This window comes from Rhinichthys klamathensis, unplaced genomic scaffold, assembly GCF_029890125.1.
Source record: "Rhinichthys klamathensis goyatoka isolate OS25496 unplaced genomic scaffold, OSU_Roscu_1.1 h1tg000036l_1, whole genome shotgun sequence".
Classification (NCBI taxonomy): Eukaryota; Metazoa; Chordata; class Actinopteri; order Cypriniformes; family Leuciscidae; genus Rhinichthys; species Rhinichthys klamathensis.
In genome coordinates, this window is record NW_026606584.1 from 7,777,531 (window position 1) to 7,801,531 (window position 24,001).

The 24,001-nt window shown below is 39.7% G+C and overlaps 2 protein-coding genes across 2 annotated transcripts in view; both read right to left on the reverse strand.

Annotated features, from left to right (window-relative positions):
* btbd8 (BTB domain containing 8) overlaps positions 1–504 on the reverse strand; it is a 30,501-nt gene extending 29,997 nt beyond the window's left edge. Inside the window, exon 1 of the mRNA XM_056246234.1 lies at positions 342–504. The gene's annotated coding sequence lies outside the window, so the exon portion shown is untranslated. The remainder of the gene's footprint in view (positions 1–341) is intronic.
* A 1,951-nt stretch (positions 505–2,455) lies between these two features.
* On the reverse strand, positions 2,456–20,698 carry ephx4 (epoxide hydrolase 4). Its single transcript, XM_056246235.1, has 7 exons — positions 20,087–20,698; positions 18,510–18,595; positions 16,231–16,388; positions 14,527–14,655; positions 13,180–13,283; positions 11,890–12,038; positions 2,456–3,409 (listed from the first exon to the last, which is right to left on the reverse strand). Exons 1-7 carry the CDS (start codon positions 20,327–20,329, stop codon positions 3,166–3,168), a joined length of 1,113 nt encoding a protein of 370 aa, XP_056102210.1. The 5' UTR covers positions 20,330–20,698; the 3' UTR covers positions 2,456–3,165.
* Between the last annotated feature and the right edge of the window lie 3,303 nt (positions 20,699–24,001).

Below are 24,001 nucleotides of genomic sequence, written 5' to 3' on the forward strand. Positions count from 1 at the left end.
GCGTGCTTTCATAAACCACTCATAAAATAATAATATTTACACAAAATCACTTCATCTATCACATCCTGTGTGCTACATGTTTAAATAAAGGGTGTGTATTTAATAATCTAGCCTATTCCAGACTGCTAGCCATATTAGCATATAAACTGTCATTAACCACAAAGAGATAAACTTCGCTATGAATAATAGAAATTTGATCTGCATTTTCCTACAAGAAAAAATAATATTCACATCTCGCTGGAGACGATAAAACTAACAGACCACTCACTGAGGCACAATGACATTTCAAAAGCATCACGAGACTGTCGTGTTGTCAATGACAACTGGATGCGGACACTTACCTCACACACTTTATCAAACTGAACAACGCGTCATCCTCGCAGTTAAACATCCGCATCTGCCGTTCACAAATGATTCTGATAGCGAAAGCAAATTTGAACAGTCCATTGAAAGCTGACACAACCTTCACAATTTACATGAGGAGTGCTTTCTGGGAGTTGGGAGTATTTCTGACTTTGTTATGCTGCCCTCATGCGGTGCAGATGTGAAATGTAGCCTGCAAAGTAGGTGAAGGTTGTGTGAGGTTATTAGATGTGTGCTGCCAACTGTAATAGAACGAAACTTTTCAAGAAACAAAGCAAATTATAAGTTAAAAAATATATAGGCTATGGAGAAATCTAGACCTAGTCTTAAAGTCACAATTAAATCAAAATGGACTATCTTATGGACTACTGGGAGTAGGCCTAGGCTATTTATAAATTATGAATCCGAGCACATATATTTTAAATATATTTAAAATCATGTGCCCTAATCTTTCATCTTAAAGTCCCCCTGTGGTAAAAATCAAAATTGTAATGTTGTTTTATGTCTATGTGGCCTTTTTTAATATGCTTTAAGACAAACCATGTGCAAATTCACAAGTCAACACCATGCTGTATTTTCTCTTTTAAACGGCATTGAACCAAAGAATCACAAACTACCTTGTAACCAATGTTTTAAATAGGCCTATGTCATTTTGGTGATCAAAGATGAGTTCTAAGGGCTAAAATTATTGAGTACAGGGGGACACCTAATAACTTTGCCTTCCCTGATATGCTTCTCTTTTCTTCTCTTCTCTTCTCTTCTCTTCTCTTCTCTTCTCTTCTCTTCTCTTCTCTTCTCTTCTCTTCTCTTCTCTTCTCAGATGAGTGTATTATGATTTGTATGCCATATGATCCACCACATGTTTAGCAGAGCAGAAAACACTTTGCTGGTACAGTTGCAGCTTCACGTGTCGTCCATATCCTTCAGAAGAGGCAGAATGAGAGGCAAAAGCAGAAAAATAAAGGCAGCAGAATCCTCAAGCTTCTTTCCCACAGGGAGCACCCATGCACATCAGGTCTCCACACTCCTTCCCTTATCCCACAGGGAGCACCCGTGTCCACCTCCTTTCTACAAGCAACACCTGTGCCCCCGTTTTCTCCACAGGGAGCTCCCATGCTCAGTTGGAGTGGAGGAGAGTTAGTCCCTCCCTCCTCTCTTGTTTTTTACTTTAGTTGGTAACACTTTATTTTGATGGTCAGCTTAAGACATTCTACTAACTTTGCAACTACATGTCAACTTATTCTACTTACACCTAACACTAATCTAGTCTAAAACGTCTAAAGTTGAGCATCGAAAAATAAAGTGTGTAACCCTTTAGTTTTATTCAGAAAATGAAACACTGCCTTCAACTAAGGTACTGTTTGCTAGGACCTCTATAAATCCTTATATAAAATAATAAAAGTGATGTCTTTACATTTAAAATGTAAAAAAAAGTGTCAAAAGTAATAATAATAATAAAAAAAAGTGACATTTTATACAATTAGTTGATGATTTATTTAGTAGAGACTGTGCATGAATTTGATTAAACTGAAAGTGCTTGGCTGCTAACTAATTTGGTCTGGCAACATGTTTATTGCATTACCCTACTAACTTGGACTGAAAACATGGTTGAGTGTGTTATGTTAAATGGAATTTGTTGGATAAACCAATTACAGAATAAGAATGATAGATATTTTTAAACATCCTTAAATAAATGTAATATACTTACTGACCACATTCCAATGTTATAAGCAGCATTTAATAAAGGGAGGTTCTGCCCTCCCTTTTTTAATTTCTTTTGAAATATTACTTTATTGAAAATATTTACTACTAAATAAACAAAGTGTCAATTTAAGAACTTAAAAAAATTAAAATGACTGCTATGTAATTGACCAAGGCAGTACAAAGTATTAAAATGTAATTAAAGTGTCTCTGAATTCTGGAAATGCTTTCTGAAAATTTGGCAGATGCAGTTACAAATTATTCTGGCAAGTCTTTTTGACTTTCCACAATAATTTGTAACTGCAACCTTTTATTTCCGCTAGAAGACCAGACATTTGTAGATCCTACTCCTACATTTGAAGATCCTTCTTATCAATAACCAAAGGTAACAGAGAGTTCAAGTGAGTAAGTTCCCACTATTAAGCCTATTTATTTGCTTATAAAATCAAAATGTCACAGAGCTGATTCTATTGTCTCAGATGCAGTGTTTAGGAAGAGATACAAAAAAAGTGTACAATATTGAAACATCACTTTGTTTTATCATACAGGAGGATCAAAATAATGACATTCTCAAACGTTTAAGCCAAATATTGTCAAAAATACAAAAAAAGAAGAGGAACAATATTTTCCACTAAGACAACACTACCTGATAGAGATGTGAAGGGGTTTAGGACTCCCTTAAGACTGTGTTACTTGTTAGAGAGTATCAAAACTGATGATACAAATGGCTGACAACCCCACTGCTTGGTCTCGAAAAGACATGGCACAACTTTTAAGCTGCAAAATGGTATGTTGAAAGGCACCACACTTTACAACTTACTCACAGATATTTTGCAACACACTTTTAAACACTGTCACCAAGAAACCTTAAGGCGAATGTCATGTGCAAACTTGAGAAAAATAGATTAAACGTACTACTCTCTACGTAACCCTTCCAATTAAAATGTGCTTTTGTTCTTTTCCGCTTCACTGAAGTTTGTTTCTATATCTTAAATGTATCAAATTTAAAATGAGGATTGCATTAATCATTACATTGGTGTTTGTTCACAGGCATTTCCCTGGTCCCCCTCTTCAGACAAGCTCAGAGTGCGAAGGACCCCATTATAAGTTCCTGTAGTTTTTCCGGCCTTCTCCCTCCTTAATGAAAGTCCATATGAGTGTATTGACGATGTCGGGCTGGTCTTGTTGCAGCCAGTGACTGGCTCCAGAGATGATGTTGAGGCGGAAATGGTTTCTGATGTACAGACGGCAGGCCTCGGCCATGTCCTGCTCCAGGAAGGCATCTCTCTCTCCCCACAGCAGCAATACAGGAGACTTCACCTCACTCTGATTCAGTGGGAGGACACTGGCGAATACAAAAATTAGGACTGTCAATTGATTCAAAATGTTAAATGTCAAATTAATTACATGATATGATGATTTATTAATCAATAGCATTTTACAATAAGGTCTCTTTAACATTAGTTAATGCATTAATTAACATAAACAACAAACAATATATTTGCTACAGTATTTATTAATATTTGTTAACTGTTCATTGATGGTTCATGTTAGCCCAGGTCCATTATATAATACAAACAAATACTACTTAATGAATGACTAAATGCTGAAATTAACATTAACTAAGATTAATAAATGCTGTAGATTTTTTTTTTATTGTTAACCAATGTAGTTATCTAATGTTAAAAAATTAAACCTTATAGTAAAGTGATACCAATTAAACTGTTCCCAATCAATCTGTCATGGCTGGGCTGGCAATAAAGAGAAGAGGATCTAATGCAGCACTTTTAGTTAAACCAAAAACAAAGGAGATAATCAACTCAGGAAACAACAAAGAATAAACAGAGAAAATGTGTGGCAGCATAAACAACACGAGAAAAAGAATGAAACAAAATGAAGACTTTGGCCACATCCACATGAAGCCAGAGCTTTCCCTGTCCGATCTTTTTTTCCCTCGTTCTAAAAACAAATTATGTAAACACGGCGTCGTCTCAAGAAATATCTGCGTACACACGAAACCACTGAAACCGACTCAAAACGATGTAGTATACATGCCAGACCAGTATGTGGTGCTGTAATTCTGCCACAGAGATACACTAAAAACGCAGAAGAATTGGAGCATGTGCATAAACCTTGCACACTGTATACAATAATAGGCTCAGTAGCTTCTTCGACTTCTTTTTTTTTTCCAAATAACTTTATTGAACAATATAAACAAACGTAAATGACCAGGTACAAAATATGAAATGTCTTAATCAGACAACTGACAAGCATCATAGCATAAGAAAGAAAATGTAAATAAGTAAAGAAGTAAAATAAAGAAATAAAATAAAAATAAACATTCAAGTAAATAATAAATAAAGAAATAAAAGAGGCTCAGTAACTTCTGCAGCACGAACACAAGCATGTAGTCTGCAGTTGTTGCTGCGTGACGTAGCGGTGTCTGACTAGCGTCGACACGTGGGGTGATGACATCATTGTTTCACAAAATATACAGATTGGCTGGCTTTGGCAGTACACACGAAAACGCAAGGGTGTCGTTTTCAGATTTATCCACTCTGGGACCTGGTTTAAGAAAATAGCGGTTTCAGGCTCCCAAAACGGCAGATCCGTCTGGACGAAACGCTAGTACGATACAAAATTTCTACATATACAGAACGCATAAATAATGAATTAACGCATTTAAAACGTATAAATAAACGCGTCTCCGTGTGGACAAGACATAAGATAAGACCTCAACAAGAAACAGGGGATGAACATAATCAGTAACTAAGAGGCTGTTTACACGGCACCCTTTTTTAACTAAAACGGAAGACTTATGCATTTTGGCCGTTAATTAACATGACAACGGCGTTTCGGGTTCCTGAAAACGCAAACTTTTGAAAACGAGTTTCAGAGTGCACGTTTTTAAACAACACTTCGTGTAAACAACAAAAACGTGAATTCATCCTCACCTAGTGGCCTGGCAGTAGCCTGACTTCGTCATACTCATATTCTATTCAGAATGTGAGTCTGATACGGCTCCATAGGGCTTTGATTATGAGGCGTGTCTTAATCGAACCAGGAAAAAACAACAACTCTGCGCTCAATTGGATAGACCTACAACCAATCAGGGCAACGCAGTACGTGACGTATGTTGAGCGACTCATATCAACAGAACTGAACTGCACCAAGGGGGTAATCCATCAGCCGGAAGTTGAAGCTGCCTCCGGGGGCCGCCATTGTAGCTGGCTATCACCTGCTGTTAGCATCCCATTGACTCCCATTCATTTTGGCGTCACTTTGACAGCGAATAACTTTACATCTGAGGCGTTTAAAGACTCCATTTGTCCATTATTTATTTCTAAAGAAACACGACAATGTATAAAAGGCTCCATTACTTTGTATCTTACGTTATGGCCCCGTAGAAGCCATTCTTGTAAAAATAGGCTAACGATTGCGTCATAACCACGGGACGCTCTGTCGCACAGTAGAGAAATTACCGTGTAGACAGAAGTAGAAGCTCGTCGGCAATCGTTTACTGTCTATGAGGCAATCGGGTGGACATGGAGGCATAAAGTCAAGGGAGAAGCCCATAGATAGAGAGTTCATAAAAGCAACGGGACAAAATATTTCAACAACAGATTTGTTTCAAATTTCAATTCAGATTTGTCCCGGCACAGCTACTAGAAGGTCTGAACGGTTGCTCACGTGACAACTACGTCGTCAAGCTCAGTTTGAGCCTGCGCAGAACGCTTGGCTATCAGGAAGTGAGTGCCCATGCTGGGCTTCAACTCTCTCCGTTGAAATCAACGGGGTCGCTGTGTCCATTTCTTTTACTGTCTATGAACTGCACGCACTCACGAAAAAGTATTTAAAAGAAAAATGATTGTTAACGACCTTTGCCGGTGTTGCAAAAAGAATTTAAGGATTCGCAGAGTACTTGCAAACTCGAAAAACATTTTTGAACGAAATAGAAAATGTGAATGTATATACGAACAAGTTCTCCGTTTACAAAAAATCTACTCGCATTAGTCTGACCTGTCTCAATTTTATAACAGGGTTGGAGCGCGACTTGACTGATTTTAATAAATGGAGAAACAACGAAAAACACCAGGCTGAATAAGCGTGTTCATTTGAGTCTTCAGAGAAAAGAGACCGGGAGCCAAAATTATGTTTTAATGATGATTTAAATACAAAATGATTAGTAATTCTTGTACTTGTACTTTGTCTTGTTTATTTGTTCTGTCTTGCGTGGTGTTTTGGACTTGAGTCTGGCAAATAAACTGAATTGAGTAACATCATCTAATTATTTCTATTTAAAAAATAAACCGCTCATAAGTGGTACAGTGATTACCAGTATGGGTATGGTGTGCGAGTACAGTATAACAAAGCGTTACCATTGTTAGATGTAGCGATGGCTTTGACATGAGTTGCATCGCCTTGATGCCCATTTCGTTTGCTTCTTTTACTTGGTCTTCCATGAGTGCGACCAAAGGAGAAACCACAATGATAACAGGCTTTTCATTGCGTCCCATATTCTTAGCGACCATCGGAGCCAGCTGATAAATTAAACTTTTGCCGAATCCTATAGGAAGGACGGCAAACACATCTTGACGATCGACAAATGCCTTTATTGCAGTTCTCTTTTCGTCTTTTAAAATTAATGCCCTGTCGATTTCTTTTACGACAGACTATGTATACATAGCGGAATGTATACATCTCAATTCTCCAGCTGCTGTCATCTTTGAGGGAAACCAGTTCAAACCAAACGCTCTTTGATGACGTGAGGATTACGTAACTGCAGATCATCTGTCCATCATCGTATAAAGCCCGCCCTGGCAATTTGATTGGCCCGAACATTTTTTGACTGATCATAATTACTCCTCAATGGATCGAGTCCAGACCGAACTTCCCGACCAAAAAATGTTGTGGGCGGGGTTCGGGCTGGCATCCAGGCTAGCCTGGCAGCGGAATACAGCGTTTTTAGTAGTTTTAGCGATCCGTGTGAATGGGGATCGTTTTGACAATGGTGTCGTCTATACGCGGAAATCTCAAAGGAAAAACTTCTCAGTTTTAAAAAAAGCAGGAAAAATGGAACAAAATAATCTTCAAACTAAGAGTCTCTGAACACAAAGAACCATAATTGCACTTATTAGCACTGTGTTTACACAAGACGCAACAGCTAGAAGCTGTTCACACTGGACGCGATCGTCGGAAATCTGTTTGTTCATATCAAAAGTAGCACGAGTGTTTGATGTAGAACGAGGCATCAGGAATATGTCACCATCGTGTCGCGCCGCATCCAGACAGCATTACCTATTATAATGGATTCTATTTGCTTTTGTCGAGTCGCATTGCGCCACTCACGTCTGGTGTAAACAGTTTGTTTTTCTGAGAAAATCCCACAGATGAAGATTTAAGACACCATATTGTTGCAGACAAAATAAATCATTGAATAGATATTAAAAAATGCACTTTAAAAATACATATGTTTTGTTGTATTTTCATATCAATGCACATTAAACTTTCCAGGGGGCTACAGTTTACAGCTGGGGTTTATTTGTAAAAGGAGCCATTCCAAGACACTGAAAACACTGTATTATGAACTGCTAGCATGTACCACTGCCAAGCTTCACTCTTCACTCTGTCCCGCACACAGCCACTAGATGATGCTGATCGTTTTATCAGTGCTGTCGGAAGCAATTAATGCATTAAATGAATGTATTTCAGAATGTAGCATTTTGCAGTTTGTTTAGTAATTGTTTAATGCCATTTGATGACTCACATGGTCCATACTTCTCAGAAAAAATGGAAATCCATATAAATATGAAATAATCACATTCCTTAAAATGTCAGGTTCTGACAAGGTTCATCATTTTTGTCTGCCAATACTAGCCTGGGAAAACCCAGACAACTTCCGGCAAATTTAGATTTGCTCTGAAAGTTAGTCTGGCAAAGAGCTCATTCAAGCCCATTTCCAATCCGTCGAAATCGAGGCACCAGTCAGAAACGTTGGGGCGGGCTTTACAGGATAACAACAGCGCTGGGATTTTGAAGCAGATTTTGTAGCCTACATTACAAAGATGGATGCCGCCGTCGAACATCACTCGTTCGAATCAGCTATCGCGTCTGTTTTTTTAAGTGATTTGAACGTTTCCTTTTTGTTAAAAACCGAGCAAAGAACAACACTCGGAGATGTTTCTCCACCGCTCTGCATACGTCATCTCCTTCATCGCTCTGATTGGTTTTAGGTCTATCCGCGACGTTCGTTGGTGACGCCCCTCTGGAAATGATTTGTCTATGACGCTTTGCCAGACCATAACTCAGTTACAACTGAGAATGGTCTGGTTTTAACCAGGCTATACCAATACAAACTGGCTCTGACATAATGATGATGAAAGCGATGAACAACAACACTAGGTAAGTTTATTGAGGCAGCAGGAACAGACACAGTAGAAGGTAAGTCATAACATTGGTAAATAACAAGTCTTCTTTTTCACTAGGGATCAGACAAGAAGAGAAGATGACAGGGAAGAAGAGACGACTTTGATTACTAGATGATGACTTGAAGAAGGCTTGAGGATAAAACTAGATGTTTACTGTTGTTATCCAAAGTTAAGTAATCTAGGTAAGTGAGTCCGTGTTTTCTTGACGAGGCCAGACAACTTGTGATGGTGTGCTATATAGTGCTTATGATGATGAGGGCTGATGAGTGACAGGTGTGCGTTGCTAAGTGCCAGGGAGGCCCCGGCGTAGCCGAAGATCAGGGGTGACACCGATGGACTCGAAGGCTGAGGAGTACCCACAGGCTTGTGGGACCAAGGTGGAGATGGGGGCTTGGCAGACCGGGGTTGATCCAGTGGGAGTGATGACAACGTGGAGTAGAGGGAAAGAAGGGCCCGATGGAGCCGAAGGGGTGGAGTGATGAGCTGTAGCCGGAGAACCGGAAGTCCATGGCACAACCAGGGTGATGACTGACCAAGGCGGAGCCGGAGGGAGCCTGGCAGAGCCTGAAGGATGACTGACCATGGTGGAGTAGAGGGAGCGTTGAGCCAAGGTGGAGCTGATGGGTCGGAAGGCCGAGGTGGAGTCGGGAGCTCGGAGGCTAGAGGTGGAGCTGGAGCTGAGGGATTCATGCACCAAGGCGGAGCTGACGACTGGGAAGCCCAAGGAGGATCCGAGCAACACGTCAGAAACACTGGAGGAGCCACAGGGCTGAAAGGAGACAGCAGAGGCAAGGCCAAAGAACTGGATGTTTTTGCCAGAGGAGAGGAGAGAGGGAGGCTGAGTTGGACCATCCATGGCGAAAGAGTCTTGGTGCTGGACAGTGAAGGAGACTTGGTACTGGCTCGACTCAATGGCCACAAAGACCACTTGGAACTGGGCTTAACCAACAATGACAAAAACTACTTTGGACTAGACGGGACCAAAGTGGAAACAAGGCTTGTATTCAGGGGTGAACATTGATAGCTCACACACCTGTCGTCAGACATGGTAGGGTTCAGCTCTGGGTTTGCAGTGGGGCCTGGCTTGTAGTTCATGTACGTGGCGAGTGCAGGTAAGGGCTCCAGGACAAACACTGGCTCGAGCTCGAGCTCCAGGACGGATGTTGTGGCCAGCTCATAAACCTGGACAGACTCGACACTGGCTCTGGGTCTATGGTGGGCTCAGGCTTTAGGCCCTTAGCAGGCTTTGGCACTGGCTCTGGGTTTGTTGTTGCGGACATGAGGAGAAGTGAGGAAATACTCGGGAGGAGTTCTGAGGAGGAGTTCCGGAAGACGAGAGTGATACAGGTTGAAGCACGTGGTGATGAACACCACGCACGCCACTATGCCCAGACAGTCACTGGATACAAGCTGTTTTTCAAGTTCGTAAAGTGGTCTTGGTTTTGGTTTGGTCAATTTGATCGCATTTGTATTTGTCTCTTCATTTGTTTGAATGTTAGGAAACGTGAGTTTGACTGCATTCATTATTTTTGGTCTATAATAAATGTTATTGGTTAAATTGCACCTTGTTTAATGTGTCCTTTTTAAGTTGCTTACCCCTTTTAACAAGTGTTTGATTGGGGGTTTGTAACAACTCTGATTGTGTTCGGCTTACAGAAGAAAGTCATATACACAGGATGTCTTGAGGGTGAATAAATGATTGGATAATTTTCAGATGCCAGAATTATCATAGGGAAAGCGGTCTATAACATACACAAATTTCAGTAAACATGAAATTGTTATATGTATGGTCTGTCTCTTATGTTTTCATTGTGTTTTTGGTTTAGTCCTGTGACCTAGTTCTCCCCAGTCTGTTTAATTGGTTATGTCATTAACCTTTGCCCTGTTCATCTGCTCTGTCTGTATATTTGTATATATCTGTATATAACCCTCAGTTCTCTCTTAGTCTCTGTCCGTTCTCATTAATGTTTGTGTGGTTTTCTCCTGGTTCCTGAGTGTTAGTGATTAAAGTCTGTTCCCTAGAATTATTCCTTCTAATATACCAAGTTACGTAACAGAAATATTACATTTACAAATATCAGTGCCATTTCAAGAATAGTCTATAGCTGGGGTTTTCAAACTTTTTGAGGGTATGGATCCCCATACATGATGATTCCTTTGCAAGAGACCCCCTTTCTAAAATATGAAGGCATCTAGAATATGCATAAAGACCTATTGTACTATGTAGAAATGTGCTATTATGCTAAATTAAATAATTCGCTTTTATATTATTACTGCGCTGAAGCCAAAGCAAAATATTATCTGACTTTATATTTTTATCATTTTTTCTACGCTCTATAAGATGTATTGTAATGTTTCCATATATATCTTCAATTCAGCTAAATATTATTGTTTTTTATACAAAATATCATTCCACATTGACATTAAAAAGACATTTAGTAAAATCTTTATTATTTTCTCTGTAATGTTTCCACTGACTCCCTAGAACCCTGCGGCTTTCTGACAGCCCTAAAAACCCATCATGGACACACCAGTTAGTTAAAGAGGTAAAGACATTTTTAAAGGTTTGGACACCTTAGGCTCCTCTCCTCAGTTCTCTAATATGGACTTAAGTGTTTCTGGTTTCCGTAAAAACTGTTATGTCAGTGCCCTCCTACACACACCCACCTGCCCACCTACACACCCACTCACACACACAAACACAGTCAGCGCAGCTCTGCCCTGAGACATAATCAAAGTGTGCTTCAAGAGCAGATGGAGGGCTCAGTCATGCATGCAAGTCTCACATGTTTCAAACACATGCACTCCGCAAGCAGTTTAAAGCAAGAGTATTTCCACAAATGTCAGAGGTATATTAAAGAACTGAAACACCAATTTTGATCGTTTAGTACTCTTAGAGATACACCCAGCAGTTGATCTGTTGCTGATATGAACTCAATATGAATGAATATCATTACTACATCAGCAGTGAGTTAATGGCTGCTCATGCACAGGTCAGAGAGCATGAAATCAATCTCGTTCCCTCTTGACAGGGACACATGCACTTATGAAATGAGTTACCATTCTGTCCACCTAAATCATGATGATACCGATTTCTTTTATGTCTATAACATTTTGAAATAATTATAGAATATTTTTTCTTTATAAGCAAGAAAACAATGATGTTATAGGAATTACTGCTGCAATAGCTGAAGTAAAAAAAAAAAAACAGCTCCTCAAAAAAGTTGCTTAGTAAATAATATATATATATATATAAAAAAACAAATGTGCATTTCAGGCACTAGAGGGCGACATTTTCTGACAGTAACTAAGCAGCATTTTTGCGTGTTAAGACACCAACAAACCAGTTAAAAGACATAATTTGTTATAAGATTTTTTAAATAAGAAACACAAGTACCTGAAGACATTTCTGAAGTAGTTGAGGGCCCCTGTGAGGGCCCCTGGCTGTGAGAGGGCATACAGGTATGCTTCAAGGTCTTCTGTGGTGAGCCAGCGGCCTTTACAACTGATGCCTGTGCTGCGGCTGGTGAAGAGATTCTTCAGCGCCTTTAAATCCACATTAGCAAGCAATGAGAAAGAAGTCACATAATTTGGTCCCACTTTATATGAGGTGTCTTTAACTACTACTTACAGGGTTTGGATAACAAAACTGAAAGGCCTGGTTTTAGACCAATTATTAAGTGTATTATTATTAATTTTGACAGATGTCCAAATGACAGATACAAGTCCTGCATAGTGGCCAGAGCGATTTTGAACCATTCCTCTAGCAGAACCGGGGGTCACTAAGTGATGCTGGTGGAGGAAAATGTTTCCTTACTTGCTCATTCAAAACACACCAAAGTGTTAGTTAAAGAGCTGATTCATAATGACTGAGCTGTGTGTGTTGAAGACAGATGGATAAACTTGGCCTACTGATTTACTCTGTATTAGTAATTCTGACAAACAAACCGAAAAGCTGTTCAGTTATGAAGAATCATCCAGAATGATGGGTTACGGGTAATTAAAACAATAGAGATAGCATCAACCCACACTCTAGTAATTTAGCATTTCTAAGCTTATAAGCTACATATGTATATAGTTCCTTATATGAAATTCTCAAATCAGTCCAGAAATTCAGAATCTATTGTTTGCTGTACATTCATTACATTAATTTATTACAGTAAGATTTATCAAGTAACAAAAGTATATACAACTATTTTTTGAGTCACTAAAATTGTATGCCCACAAAGGCTTTATTTGTTCAAAAACACAGTAAAAATTGTAATATTGTGTTTTAATAATTTAATGTTTTCTATTTTTATATATTTTACAGCTAAATTTGTTCATGTGACACCAAAACTGAATTTCCAGCAGCCATTACTCAAGTCTTCAGTGTCACACGATCCTTCAGAAATCATTCTAAAATGCTGATTTGCTGTTGAAATATTTCTCATTATTATCACAGTTGAAAATTGTTGTGCTGCTTAATATTTTTGTGGAAACCGAGATACATTTTTTTCAGGATTATTTGATGAAAGTTCAAGAGAACAGCATTTATTTTACATATTTTTTTTTCTTTACTGTCGCTTTAAATCAATTTAATGCATTTGCATATTTACTGAATAGTATGCTATTCATTTCTTAAAAAAAAAAAAAAAAACGTACTGACCCCTAACGTTTAAACAGTATTGTATTCTGTCAAGCTCACCTTGAAATCGTTGATGGAGAGCATTAGCTCTGGAAAATGTGGCAACTGGAAGAAAAAGTAGTAACTTGACTTGAGCATCTGACTGGGGTGACGAAGGGCATAATCTGGACAGAGAAGAGAGAAAATTAAGAAAAAGTACTTGCCTACCAGTTTCGGTTCCCAATGACTTGTCCATACAATGGAATTCAATGGAAACCAAAACTGTTTGGATACCAACATTCTTCAAAATATCTTCTTTTGTGTCTTGCAGAAAAGAAAAAAAGTCACAGGTTTGGAAAAACATAAGTGTGAGTAAATGATGACAGATTTTTCATTTTCTGGGGGACTATCCCTTTAACCCACCATTGTACAGGGTGGCCACAGGGTAGAGACCTGCACTCCCGCGGGACAAGGTTTGATAGGCTGTAGGAGGCAGGAAGACATTTCTGTGTGGGAAGCGGGAAGCGCAGGTCTCTACCTCACAAATCCCTTTTTTTTTTTTTGTAAGCACATGAGTCAAATATAAAACGGCAATGAAATGGTTTTGGATTTAGATTTTAAATAAATGAGTAAAGAGATTTTTTAGTCACACAACATCCTGGTAGTCGTTTTAAAATAATTTAATCTGGCATGGTGCACTGCATGGAGGACACACATTTTTACTCTGGAGAACAGCTCTCAGAGAAGCAAATTGCATTGATTTTTCAGCCATCATAAAATACGATTCACTTGTGTTAGTAGATAAACCTAATTGTAAAACATTTAGTCTTTTACATTATCTACGTGTTAAAAATATGTTATATAGATAATATCTACCTTTTAAGTATTTACATTTTTATTTAATTAAAAATGAGCTGGGAGCCAATTTTGTTTAATTCTGTCATGTTGCAGGTAGTTTTTATTATCAGTCTTTGATTATTTTTTCCCACAGCGTTGTCTCTAGGCAACATACCTTTTGATTTCAGTAATGAGATCCAGTTTATGTAAGTAAATTGAATCAAACGTGCTTCATAACGTGCATTACAGGGTTGAGATGAAGACACCCCATTTAGAGGAGATACATTTCAAAAGAACAAGAAAATCAAAAGGTGTATTCGTGTATGTGTCACTCTAGGCAGGTACTGAGTGTTATTATAAGAGGAACCCATGTCTCTGCCAAAAGCCAGCCTGTAATTACCTCCTCCTCCAGGCTGGAGTGCACAAGACAGATGGAGGGCAAAGCCCCATGATTCCCTGGGCAAAACCACAATATTTCATTGTGAATGATGCAGGTCATACTAATGAGTATGACCTTAAAAACAAAGCAGAGCCTCTGGAACCGGCATATTTGAACAGGAAGTCTGTTTGTCAGGTGTATAAGGCTCTTACCAGTGAACACACAGGGGTGAGGACTGTTCAGCACTATGAGTTTTGTCACCATTTCAGGGTAGTGAATTGCACAGAGCCATGCGATGATGCCACCCCAGTCATGCCCCACGAGAAAACATCTGTTGTATCCTGAGGAGAGGATCAGAAGGAGGAAGCTGGCATGTTTGTGTTTGTTGTGTATGTATGCCTCATAATTAATAGGAAAAGTGAGAGACAAGATGGGAAATGATAGCGAAAACAGGGGGAATAGGATTGAGAAATGACTCAAACCAAACTTCAACTCATATTTTTCCAAATAAGCACCACAACCATTTTATTGTGAAATAAAATTGATATTTGGGACTTAAGTTAAAACAGTTCTACTTCAGAGTTGACTTATAATTGGTATTCAGTGACATTTTATATGATTTCATATATTTTCATGACATGCAGGGGTTAGAAAATTACACATTTTTGCTGCCATGAATTAAGCATTGAACCATGGCTTATTAATAGGATCGGGAAATTACACAAGCTAAACTCAAACTCATATTTTCCAATTGAGCACCCTAGCATAATGTCTAACCACTAGGCCACAGTTCCAACCTAAAATTTTGTCCGCTAATTTGAAAGCCCAACATGATGTGAAAAAAACATTAGGAATTCGTTCCTGCATCTTATTAATTCATGGACAATTGTATTATTAATTTGTTTCCTTGTTTTAGCTAAAACATGGTTATGTTTTAACTAAATTAAAATGAGGGAATGAATACAATGTGGCCACGATTGACCTGAAAAGAGGGAACAAATTATTAAAACATGAATTACTTTTTACCCGCATGTCATATGGGGCTCCATAATTTTGAAAAATAAATAAAAAATAAATAAAAATAATAGTTTCGGTTTGTGTAATTTGTCGTGGACAAATTCTTAAATCATAGCCACAATATCTTGTGTCCCCTCCCCTGCATGTCACGTGCGGGGATCTGTAGATTCGAATATAAATGAAATCATATAAAATATGGCACAGAAAGTCAATTAATTAACATCTAGAAATCTACAACTATTTCTTCTTTTTTATATAACAATATATAACAAAAAAAATCATGTTATGTTGGGCCTAATGTTTTACTTAGCAATACTGTTTACACAGTCCTCTTTTTTGCAGTAATATCACGTTGCAGTTCATTTAGTGTCATATCAAGGACTGACTAAGGATGAATGACACCATTGCTGTGAGCCAGGGTGGAAGTTTCCACCGTCTGCAATATAGTGATTCCAATGTCAAGGAGCTGAGACCCTGGAGCAAGACATCATCATGAATCCTAATAACGTGTCGTTGACGGCCTGTCATAATACACCACCAGCCGCTTACACACATGCCACTGTGTGCAAGCAGACAGATGAATTTAACTTTGACATGGTATTCAGTGTTCATCCACAATTGTCCTTGTCCTTGAGTCACACTGTAACGTATAGCTCAACTAGTAATTCTCTATTTGAAATCTAGAGACAGTTAATTAGACTTCATGTTAAGCAGCCTAAACTGACAATACGTATCTAAAAAGCCAAGGACATCTGTGAACGGGTCACCTTCACATTACGGAATATTGGGAAGAGTGCTACATTAGCATTCACCACTACAACAGCCTTATCAAAACCTCTAGACAGGTTGGAATGTGAAATGGAAATTGGGCTGAGATAATGGAGGCAGTCTGTTCTTACCCAGATACTCCACAATGTCCTTGATGTCGGTGACAAGGTAGTCCAGTCGGTAGCTCTCAGCGGAGGAGGGCAGGTCAGACTCCCCGTAGCCTCGCATATCCACGGCAACGACACGGAACTCGCTCTTAAATTCCCTCAGCTGGTGACGCCAGGAGAACCTGGAGAAACCAGGGGTACATTTTTGATATGTTTTGTATGATTTCTACAGGTTACACAAGTATACAGTTGATTGCTGTTACATTTAGACCAAGAGGTTGAGATGTCTGAACAGTGACACTCACTCTCTCTTTTCTACATTCTTTCTTTTTTTGATAAATAAAAATAAAATAAAAATAAGAAAATAAGATGGAATAGAACAGGGATTTTCAAAGTGGATCCCAGGGAGTCACAATGGGGAGCTGGGGAAAAAAAAGTAAAAAAAAAAAAAGAAAAAAAAAAAAGAAAAGAAAGTGAAACCAGAATGAATGAATGAATGAATGAATGAATTAATTAATTAATTAATTAATGAACGAATGAATAATCTAAATTATTTTACTGTACTGACTGACACTGGTTTCATATTTCAGTTTTGTTCACTAGTCTGGGGTCAGATTTTTAAAAAAAAGAAGAAATTAGTACTTTTATTTTATACAAGGATGCACTAAATTGATTTAAAAATGACAGTAAAAACATAATGTTTAAAACATTTCTATTAAAAAACAAAACGTTTCTGTTCATCAAAGAATTCTGAAAAGATTATCACAGTTTACACAAAAAAGCGACACAACATCAACATTAATAATACTAATAAATGTTTCTTGAGCAACAAATCAGCATATTAGAATAATTTCTGAAGGATCATGTGACACTGAAGACTGGAGTAATGAGGCTGAAAATTCAGCTTTGCATCACAGACATTTTAAAAATAATAAAATATATTAAAATTTACAGTTACAGTATTTAACAATATTACAGTTTTTTACTGTATATTTGGTTAGCATAAGAGGCTTCCTTCAAAAAACGTTTTTACAAATGTTACCGAAAACCTTTAAAAACAGCTGTGCACAAGTCTCTAATAAAACAAATACAGTGATAACCTAATAAGAAATACATATTTTACTCCATGACAACACAAGAGAAACGGGAAAAGAAAAATGGAACACAGGAAACTCATTAATTTAAGTACATGAAAACGAAACTAAGGACAAACACAACAGAATAGCCTATTTGTAACAGGTGGTAGGGAACGACTTTACTAGACTGACCAAATTTAGACCTGAATGAACAAATTTCTGCCACGTTTTTTAAAACCTACAATAATAGTACAAATTAAAATGATGTGTGTTGAAATCCACTTGGGCCAAACATTTGAAGGAGCAGAGGCTATAGCACTTTAACTGAAATGGCTTGTTAAAATCAAATTTATGGAGTGAAAGTTAGTTTGACTTACTCAAGATTTGTTTGAATTGTATTAGTACATTTTGCCACACTGGCAGCACTCCCTAATGGTATTTGTGTCTTAAAGATGGAGAAGAAAGAGGGAGAGAGAGAGAGAAAGTTGAGGAAAAGCAGAAGGAAGCCTATATGATTCTGACGAGTCAGGAGAGAAGAGGCTCTTACGATCCAAACCCAATTATCGCACACACACACACACACACACACACACACACACACACACACACACACACACACACACACACACACACTATAACCTCAACACTTCCCTATGCTCAGAAGTGAGGGAAATCTTTGACTTGCAATTTTTAATGCAGAAAACTAAAGTGGAGCAGAAGTCAGAAAAAAAGGGCGTCCTCCAGGTCTCCTCTACTCGTCCAAGAGTTCATCACTGATTCTGGAGCAGTAGAATGGCTAGTGAAGCAGAAAGGAGCCATGCCACGTTAATTAGGCACAGTCCTGTCCTGATCGCAGTTCTGCTGTCTGGCAGCTCACTGAAACGACAGCTTCACTGGGCCCAAGATAGTCTGAATGTCACGACACTCCATATCACAATATATCAGTAATACAATATATCAGCCGTTTTACATTTCATAACAATAGCACAGCACACCTCGGAATCTCAAGAGGATATTAATAGCTTTAGGTTGATATTTTTAGACATTGTGTCTTAAAAAGAGATAAGTATGTGTTGAAAGGAAAGGTTTGTGTCTCAGATATTATCTCTGACTCCATGTGTATAATGTGGACTGATTCCACAACAACATAAATTTCCGATCTGTGTCTGGCAGCATCCCAGTAGAGAAGTGTTTCCCATGTGTGTGCGAGTGTGTTTTGAGTCTCACCAAAACTCAGGGAATCCATGCAGAAACAGCATAAGTGGCTTTCCTCGTTCCCCGGCAGCAACATAGTGAAATCTGAGCCCAGACTCCTAAAACCATACAGAGACCACAGGCAGTTAAACTTCGTTCACGGAGGATTTCATAAAAGCTGCCCGGTTTCATTAATCACCCGGGCCTGTCCATCCTGATGTAAAATCCATTCTCACATTACTCTCTGCTTTATAGAGCCATAAAATGTATCAGGAGAGAGGGTGCGTTGTCCGCAGGCTTCGGCTAATATTAAAGCAATATCTTCCATTGACATTTATGAGAAAATTCATACCCTGTTAAATGGCAGCCTGCATCAAATTGCATGTGATAGTATCCTCAGGTTGTGTGGCTATTTAAAGAGAACGTTGTTTGCAATGCAAAATTGTCCTTTTGAAAAAAAGTTGTGGGTCCCTGTTTAAATACAGAAAACAACCCAATACATTATAACTATATAAAGTTCTTATTTTTTCATTTATTATTTCCCAGCACATTTGGATATTACTTATTTAAGGTCAGTTGTTATTTTACTTTTAGACAGAAATCATGAGTTGATGCAAGAGTTTTTCTATACCAAATCCCTCACTCCCAGTAGTTGCAGGGACCGTTTTACAATATTTTCCCTCAGAAATGTCTGTATACACCAGTTTACAAAAAGGGTTACACATATACTCAGGAACAAAACTTGAAGTGGTTTCTAGAGAAAGGTAGGTGCATACAATTAGAATAACATTTGAACGCTATAAAGCTCTGCAGGTGTATACATCACAGCTATATTTAGACTGCCTAAGGAGATGTTTTCAGCACCACTTGGAAGGACAGCAAAGTCCAGACAATGACTATTATTTTGTGGGAAACTGATCACACTGCTGTCCACCCAAGTGGTGCTGAATTTATGTTCACTGATGGTCACTGCTTTCTTCCAGGAGAAAACCCATTAGGACAAACATCACAAATGCAATCTCTTTAAAGGGATACCTTATGAAACAAAAAATATGAACATTATATCATCGTACCCTCATGGCATTCCAAACCGGCATGAATTTTTTTTCTGCAGAACACAAAATACTTTTTTATACCATTGACTTCCATTGTATGGACAAAAGTCAAACAGGTTTGGAATTACATGAGGGTGAGTATATATGACCGAATTTTCATTTTGGGTGATTATATTACTTTAATGTCTCAAATGTTTTTCAATGACATTAAAAGGAGTTCGAATTCTGAGTAATTTCACACATCTTCTCAACAATTTTAAAAGTTCTCAACAATGTCTCAAACTGTAGGTTTGGCAAGATACAAAATCTGCAAATATGATCTAAATACACAAATATTTGTCATCAAATGTATCCTCAAGGTGCTTTTTTTCTTGTTTATATAGCCTACTCTTACTGTGCGACAATAAAGTTAATATTTTTTAAAGAAATATAACTGAGGACTTTGCAACAGTGACATATGAGCAATAAAAAATCTAGAAGCACCGAAGTTACATTCTTACATATAGGCTACTGTCATGCATCCATCTTACACCGATACTTAACGAAATCTCTTACCTTGATTCTAACATAACAGTGGGTTCCCAAGGACGTGTCATTCAGGCACGCGGGGGGTGTCTCACGAACCGTCCACTGAAAGGTTGTTGACGGTCGTAGGATAATATTCCAGCCAAGTTTGAGCAGCGCTACGCCCGTGCATAGCGCGCAATATCCATAGATGAGAGACCAGTATCCCATAACTCTGATCTTTAGCGTCAGCGCGACTGTCAACAACAGCAAGTTATGAAGCAGTCTCGCCATCTTTACATTACTGCAGGAATACGCGTGTTGATCACGGCTTCTATTGATTTGTTTACTCAACTGCCTGTGTTTCAAAAACGACGTGCATCGTAATAGCCCTGTCGCACCGTCACGAGCGCATCTTGACAGGGGAGGATCCCTGATTCCCTGTGTAGACGGTAGGCTGCGGAGTCGCGCTTACGTGACAGGAGAGATGCTCAGTCAGTCCCAAAGGTGTTTGCACCTCGGACTAAACCATTACACCCCATATACACTGACAGACAAAACTAGAAGGCTCCCATAATAGTCAACGCAGTAGCCTGGGCCCACCTCGCGCTCAAGCGCGAGCTCATAGACTGTCCGCGCGCAGAGTTTTCTGACTCTCGCGAACGCTCCCGGTAATAATGAGCAGAAGCTTCGTCAATCATGGGAGAGATCTCGTTTTAGTCGCGCTCGCAGTGTAAACGAGGTGTATCTCTCTTTCTATATTTTACCTAGGATACAAAAGTATAATTATAGTGCCTCATCATCATCGTGCATAGAAATAACGAATATTTGAGACCAATTTTTAAGGTAGGCGTCTTACTAAATGAGATGTATGAAGATGTAGGCTACAATCTTACTATTCTGCTGTTGACTTACAGTTAAGAAACAAAATATCGTTAAAAACAAGGACAGTCCAAATAACACATAGCCTATGTATTTTATTAATTAGGCTACTGCTTGATGATTATTTAAATGAACTGGATGGAACCTCGACGGAAAAGGAACGTTGTGCAGTGAAATAGTACTTGGATAAATTTTGATATTTCTAAACCATATTTCTAAATTTCATAATATACCATTTTTTTTTTTTGTGATTGTAGGCTATCTAATATAATGTTTATGTAATAGAATCCTAGGAAATGATTATCAGTTCGAACAATTTTCTCTAAAAATATGTTTTGTTTGGAACGTTTTAAAATGAACACCTGGAAAATCTCTAAATGGCTTTTCACGATGTTACAACAGATGGCTAGCCTGGCTAACGCCAGACCCAATCTCCTTGAGAATTGGGTCTGGGAACCACATGTTCATTTTCTCGTATTTGAGGCGTGGTTTACGAATGCCCAGAGCCGTTTATTGGGTGCTAAGAATGTCTATCAAATGCGCCTGTCATTCATTTTGGCTCCTGCGATGGGTGGGGGGGCGTCCCATCCCTGTGCGTTGAGCCGACCAGATGAACCAGTTGTTTCCAGTGCTGACGGTCTTGTGCCAGCTGCTCTGCATCCTCCACAGCAACTCCATGTTGTTGGAGGTCGCTCGCAAGGACGTCGAGCCATCGGGTGCGGGGTTTACCTCGTGGTCGTCTCCAGCCTGCGGCCCTCGGATCAAACTGGAGAATGGCTCTCGTCGGATGGTCAGGAGGGAGACGGAGGACATGGCCGAGCCAGCGGGTGCGACGTTGCGCAGCCAGGCAGGATGCTCTGGGCTGGCACGTGCGGGCTCTAAGCACTTGATTGGAAACCCGCTGGGGCCACCTGATGTTCTCGATGGTCCTGAGGGCCCTGCTATCAAAGCCATCTAATCTCGCAGTCAGTGTCTTATTTAAGGGCCAAGTCTCCGAGCCATAAAGCAGGATGGAGAGTACTGCCGAGTTGTAAATCCGGAGCTTCGTCTTGCGTGAGATGGTCTGATGCCGCCAGAGTGGTTTCCAGAGAGACTGCAGGGCTGACGCAGCCAGGGCTCTTCTGCGGGTAATCTCTGGTTTTAGCTCCCCGTTGTCTGTCACTAAGGATCCCAGATACACAAAGCTCTTGACAGGCTCTACAATGTGATTGCCAAGCCGCAGGGAAGTTGGATGAGGTCCGTCACCGACATACATGAACTTGTCCAGCTCACCTGAAGGCCAAGCTTCTCAGCCTCTTCACTGTATATGCCCAGAGCATCTCTCAGCTGGTTGTAGGACGTGCTGAGCAGGATGGTGTCGTCAGCATACTCCAGGTCAGTCAGGTGGTAACTGCCGAAGGACACTCTGGGGACCCGCTCACACACCCTAGACATCAGATGGTCAATGATGCAGTTGAAGAGGTCAGGAGCAGCCACGCAGCCCTGGCGAACGCCACTGGAGATGGAAAACCAGTCTGAGTCTTTGCCATTGATGCGGACACAGCTCTGAGCGTTGCTATAAAGCAGCTTGAACAGGGCAACGATTTTGGGTGGTGCTCCAAGGGCGTGTAGGATACTCCACAGTGAAGTGTGGCAAACGGTGTCAAAGGCAGCCTTCAGATCTATGAACCCGATGTAAAGATGGCGATCTTTACGGAATTCATAGGTCTTCTCTATCAGCAAGCGAACGGCGGAGATTTGGTCTGTTGTGGAGCGGTTAGGCATGAAGCCAGCCTGCTGGGGACGGCGGCTGCTTCTGATGGCTGGGAGAGCACGAGTGAGCAAGATCCTGGTAAAGAGCTTGCCGGGGATGGAGAGAAGGGTAATGCCTCTGTGGTTGCCGCAGACTAACCTGTCGCCCTTACGTTTCCAGAAGGGCAAAATGACTCCTCTGGTCCAGTCGCTGGGAAGCCTCTCTGTCTCCCACACCTCATTGAATATGTGGGTAAGCCACTCGATGATGGTTTCACCGCCGGATTTTAGCATCTCAGCGGTTATTGCACAGATGCCGGGGGCTTTCCTGTTGTTAAGTTTTTCCAGAGCGGCTCTGACTTCCTCAGGTGTGACAGGGTCAGTACTGCAGACAGCACTAAGGACTGCAGCATTAGCGGCCGATGAGATGGTGGTATCGGCTGGGGAGGTACCGTGCTGTACGTAGGTACGTAGCTCATAGCCAATCGTTTCGATTATACCAGATGACGTATGTAGAGCGACAGAAATTAGACGAGGGAGACGACGATGGCCGATGGGTCAGAGATTTATGTGTAGAGCCTACACGATGGCGTGTATCTAACGGCCGTTTCACACCGCATGCGTGACCGGCGCGTATTTTTTCGGCGTGCATGTTAAGCAATGAGTGCATTCACACCGGGAGCAGCGCGTGAGCATCGAGCAGGAGCGGCGTGTGAGCAGCAGTGAAGCGGGGGTTTCGAATCTGTTTTTTGCTCCATTGCTCACGCTAAATTAAAGTGAAAGCACACTTTTGATGGACAAAAATAAATGTGATTTCACACAAAAATTGCCCAAAATGCACAGAATTAGCATGTCTAGTGAGTTTTAACACGAACTTGAGTAGGCAAATAAAAGAAAATAAAGACTCTAAAATATTTATAGAAGATTTACCCGGTAAAAACTTGTTTTTAATTATTCAGTTTGGGTGAAAGTTGTGTATTATATAAATAAAAAAAACTAAAGTAAACTAGCCATAAAATATATATAAACGTTCTTTTAGTTCATGTAACGTTAACACACAGACAGCTACAGGCTAGCACAACCCAAATCAAAACCGAGTGTGTGGTTTATTTGTGTGTTTTGTTTTTTATCCGCGGAGTTGCGGTCTTGTAAACATCGAAAGTATGACTGAAACTAATAGATTGGAGCCATTTTCTGGGTTGTTTTGTTGTATTACATTTAACTTATATGCGAATGTTGTACACCTCCCCATTACAAACTTTCAAGACTATCAATGTTATAAAATGACCAACTTCTAAAAACAAATGTATAGTTGTTTTTGTAAAGAATTGCTCGCTTATATATAATGCCGAA